Genomic DNA, 4438 nt, shown 5'->3' with positions numbered 1-4438 from the left:
TCTGCATTGTCTCAGACTGGTTTTGTATAATTGCGATAACTGACAAGTCACAATTTAAAACTGATCGGAAATTTTGTACTCACGTTTTACTGGTCTATTTTAACTACACCGAGTACCATAATTAGTGGAGCAATGCGGTAGAGATTGCCAGGGAATCAGGGAATATTTTATATTTTAAGTTCTAATAATTATGCATATGCAGTTTCCTTCTAACTTGAAGTCTTTTTTATAAAAATAACTAATTTTGGAGGAATTCGTACAGTTTGCAACTTTGTATTGCGTATATTTATGTATACATATTTTGTGATTTGTTATTTTTGTGAAGACAAAACACTGAAAACAGGTGTCTCAATTCTCCACACATATTTATAAAATACACTAAAAATAGATGAACATGGAACCCTGGTATTTAGCTTGGGCCTTGGAGCCGGAGGTCTGGAGACTCTCTAGATGTGACTCTGGAGTCTGGACCTGGCAACCAGGACCCACAGCCCGGGCGCATGGCAGATTGACAGCAGCCAGCAGGTGGAGAATGGACAACTGGACGCCCACCGGCCACCGGCCCACCGCCGGCACCCTTGGCCATTTCAACTTTCAACGTCGAATACATAAATTATTGTTTTATATAGGCTTGCCCGTGTGATTGTTTTTATTCTGTTTTATTGTGATAAAAAAAAACAAAGCTAAGAAAAGAAACAAAACTGACCTGCGGTCGATATTTATATATGTATGTAATACTAAATATGTATATATAATGTACATAAATATGAAGTTATGAACTTGATTTTAACAATAAAATAGATAACAAAATGAGTAGACGTGATGCTCAAATACTGCAAGTCGGTCTACAAAGAAAAACTTTTAAACAGTTCTCCTTTGTACCGTCATTTTCTCCCTATTAACATGTTTTTATTGAAAGATCGAAATCATGAAGCAGACAAACAGGTCGAGAGATGTATTCTAAAAAATTGTTGAAGGTGTGCTTGCCATTCTTTTTATTCATCGGGGAAAGTCATTGTAAGCAAATCTGAAGAAATTCGTCATACTGGCGGTTGGATGAATGAACGGTTTTTTTAAATAAAAGTACTATGCACATCTGGAGAATCACAACGCAAGTGATCACTCTAAAAGAGTATCGATTTCTCCCCGCGCTATTTAGGCGTCCGCTTCGCTTACAAAAAATATACAGTACAATGCTGAGTCCAAGTATAGAGATGTCATACGCATCTCCCCAATCCCTTACAATTTCAGATGACTCCTCGAGTGATGATTACAGGAGGTCACCGCCGGTTGTCCGACCGAGGCCATCGCCACGTAACTATGCAGTTGCCACTGACTATGATACACTTCTACCCTTGAAGAATTGCAAATACTTTCCACCACGTACGCGTCAAAGCGAAACAGTAGTCGGTGTCGTTATTCCATTTTTTAACGAGGGGAAAGCAGAACTTGAGCGAACTCTTGAGAGTCTGTACGATCAACAAGTAGAATGTGGCGACCTGGGTGTGGAATTTCTGTATCTGGCCGTGATGGACGGAATTCTCATGGCCGACCCAACCATGGTGGAATACATTTCGTCGTTGTACAAGACGAATGAGTGGGCCGACAAAATGTACATGAGTGAGGATACAGAGTATATAACGGTACTTCACGCGGCTGCCAACGATGATGCTGATAGTAGTCACGGATTGGTAGAGATTGCACCTGGGAAACATCTCCGCCTCACTTTTCTCATCAAGGGGCAGAATCGAAGAAAAACAAATTCTCACGAGTGGTTTTTCGTGGCCTATTGCCGTGAATATGAAGTTGGTAGGTCGACTTCCATCAGTTAAAAACACTTGTCCGATAAGCTTGATTTTTGAGAATATGTCCAAATCGACTAAATCTCATTGCTTCCCGAACTCCTGAATTCCACCCAATCGCATACTCTATAATTATGTATGTACTAGAACTCCACGTGCACATTGAGTGTTCAGAGCTGTGGTCTTGTTGTCATAATGAGAGAAGTGTCTACGTTCTTTTTATTCGAAATTTTATCTACACATATACTATATAATTACTGACGTATCCCTTTTATCCCTGTACAGACTATGCTTTCGCTACAGACTGCGGTACTCTGTATGCAAACGGTTGCCTATATTACCTTATTCAGTACCTTTCGACGCATCCTGAAGTTAGTGCAGTTACCGGGCGACAAAGAGTAATGTCTTCGACTATGCAAAGTCTACGAACTGAAGGTGAGCACAATATATATCTCCAATAGTTATAGTGAAATTCAATGACATTGACAAACTATTTTTTTTTGAAAAGTGGGTTAATTCTATTTATGTATCTTTGGCTATAATTAAATATTCCCTACCTAGCATTATACCCTTCACCATAGCTTTCTAACAGAACATATAAGACTATATCTACACCCATGTCTCCACCCTGATGTCTCTCTATCTACTTCAACGAGCTAAGATCTCACCGTATGATTCATTTAGCTAAACATGTACCTGCTGTCTCTCTGTTTTACTTCACAAAGGCTTGATGCAAATGTGGTATCGTGCCGTGCAGTCTTACGATTACGAGGCGTCAATATCTAGTTTCTTGGGAGCATTCTCGCTCATGGGCATGCTTCCTGTCATTCCTGGACCCGCCGGTCTTTGGCGCATGAGTGACTGTGGAGGAGCTCCGATGGACTACTACATCAACTACATTAACAACATCTCAGCCGAGGACGGGCTCATCAAGGGCAACCTACTGCTTGCAGAAGATCGCATATTGAGTTATGCTGTTTGCTTGATGACAGGAAAGTACACGAGATGGGTTCCGATGGCCGTGTTTTACACCGAAGCCGAGACCGACATCAAATCATTTATAACCCAGCGTCGACGGTGGATCAACGGAACAATGGCCTGCTATATATTCTTGTTGTTCGCATCGCCCGGTATCCTATTCCGTGGTCCGCACAGACTGGGGTTCAAGCTCATGATATACAGTCAACTGCTAATACAAACCCTCTTATTTGGCGTGACGGCACTATCACCGGGTATCTTTGCCACGCTGATATGCTTCTCTGTTGACACGCTTCATATAGGAGGGGCTGAATGGAGCAGGACGATTGCCTTGACGGTAGCAGGCATCAGCCTGTGCATGTACATTATTTTCTGCGGACTGCATTTTTTCCACAAGTTCGTCCGATCATTCTACGAATATCTCCTAATCTGGAATACCGTCACTTTTTCAGTCATTGTTGCCAATGTTGTCGTGTCGTTCGCCAACAAAGACGTCATGACGATTGTGGTGCTGTTGCTGGTGGTCTTCTTTCCGTTCTTCCTGGCACTTTTACACAGTCTAGACGTTTTCGTTATGATGCTGTTTTCCTTTTTCCAGTTCTTCCTGTTTTTGCCGACGTTCCTGCCATACTTTTCGGCCTATTCATATTGTCGGATATGGGATTTGTCGTGGGGCAATCGACCATCATCGTCGAGTTCGGAGAATAAGGAGTCAATTGAGGTTGTTACAGATACAGCAGCGAATTCAACATCGGCGGGGTATCCTGCAAAGAAAAAAATGGCGGACGATGCCCATCCTAAAATTGATAGTCGGTTTGATAGGAGCGAAAGCGTGGATACGCAGTCGTCCGAGGTGAATTCCTGGCAATCTTCATCTACCTTTGGATCGAGAGACTATGTGGTTCCGATAACTTCTGCCAAGACAAAAATCGAGAACGGTACAAAGATAGCAAAAGGAGACAAGATAGACTTGTCGAAAGTTAAGTATAACGAGTTTTCCTCAGCGGATATCGCGTCACAGACTCGAATGGTATCCGCAGCTGACGATAGGGTTGCGAAGAAGGCGGGTAAGAAGAACAGGCAACGCAGGACATTATCGACGAAGCGAAAGCATCGGCTTATGGGTTTACTCATTCTTCTCATCGTCATGGTGGCTAACGTTTTGGTTGCTGGTGTGTTCATCTGGACCGAGCAAATGAATGCATTGATGATATTGACTCTTGGTCTGGTGGGAATGGCTCTATGTCAGCAAATATTGTCGTTTCTTTTCTATTTGTTCTACTCAGAGCACATGATAACGGCCGGCGTGCAGAGTATGAGCCGGAATTGGACAAAACTTCTCAGTGCAACGCTTTTCATCACCACCATCGTGTGTCTATATACCGGTGCGCTAACCACACATTGGTTGACGAATTCGATTGACATTTATCTGCCGGGAAATGGTACCTATGTCCTCAACAACACGATGGTAGCGCATCAGGGACCGGTAGAGAGCGAGGTCGACAGTATGGTATGTAATGCAAAGTCTGCATTTCTGCTTGTCTAGCCATACCGCAGCTCTAATATAATTGTTGTGATCCATTTTATTTCGTTTCTACGGTTACTTTATCATTCTTGATTCTAATCTTAGTTCCCTTCTTTTACCGTTTCTCAACCAG

At 42.5% G+C, this 4438-nt stretch overlaps 1 protein-coding gene across 1 annotated transcript; it reads left to right on the top strand.

Annotated features, from left to right (window-relative positions):
- Window positions 1-1122: 1122 nt before the first annotated feature.
- SARC_09652 (hypothetical protein) lies at window positions 1123-4326 on the top strand (the record flags this gene model as incomplete). The annotated part of the gene is made up of 3 exons (XM_014296322.1): window positions 1123-1809; window positions 2088-2237; window positions 2528-4326. The coding sequence occupies exons 1-3, from the start codon at window positions 1194-1196 to the stop codon at window positions 4324-4326; spliced, it is 2565 nt and encodes an 854-aa protein (XP_014151797.1). The 5' UTR covers window positions 1123-1193.
- Window positions 4327-4438: the final 112 nt, after the last annotated feature.

Source organism: Sphaeroforma arctica, assembly GCF_001186125.1.
Source record: "Sphaeroforma arctica JP610 unplaced genomic scaffold supercont1.1010, whole genome shotgun sequence".
In the NCBI taxonomy this organism is placed as follows: domain Eukaryota; class Ichthyosporea; order Ichthyophonida; genus Sphaeroforma; species Sphaeroforma arctica.
This window is presented reverse-complemented; position numbering and strand designations above follow the sequence as displayed.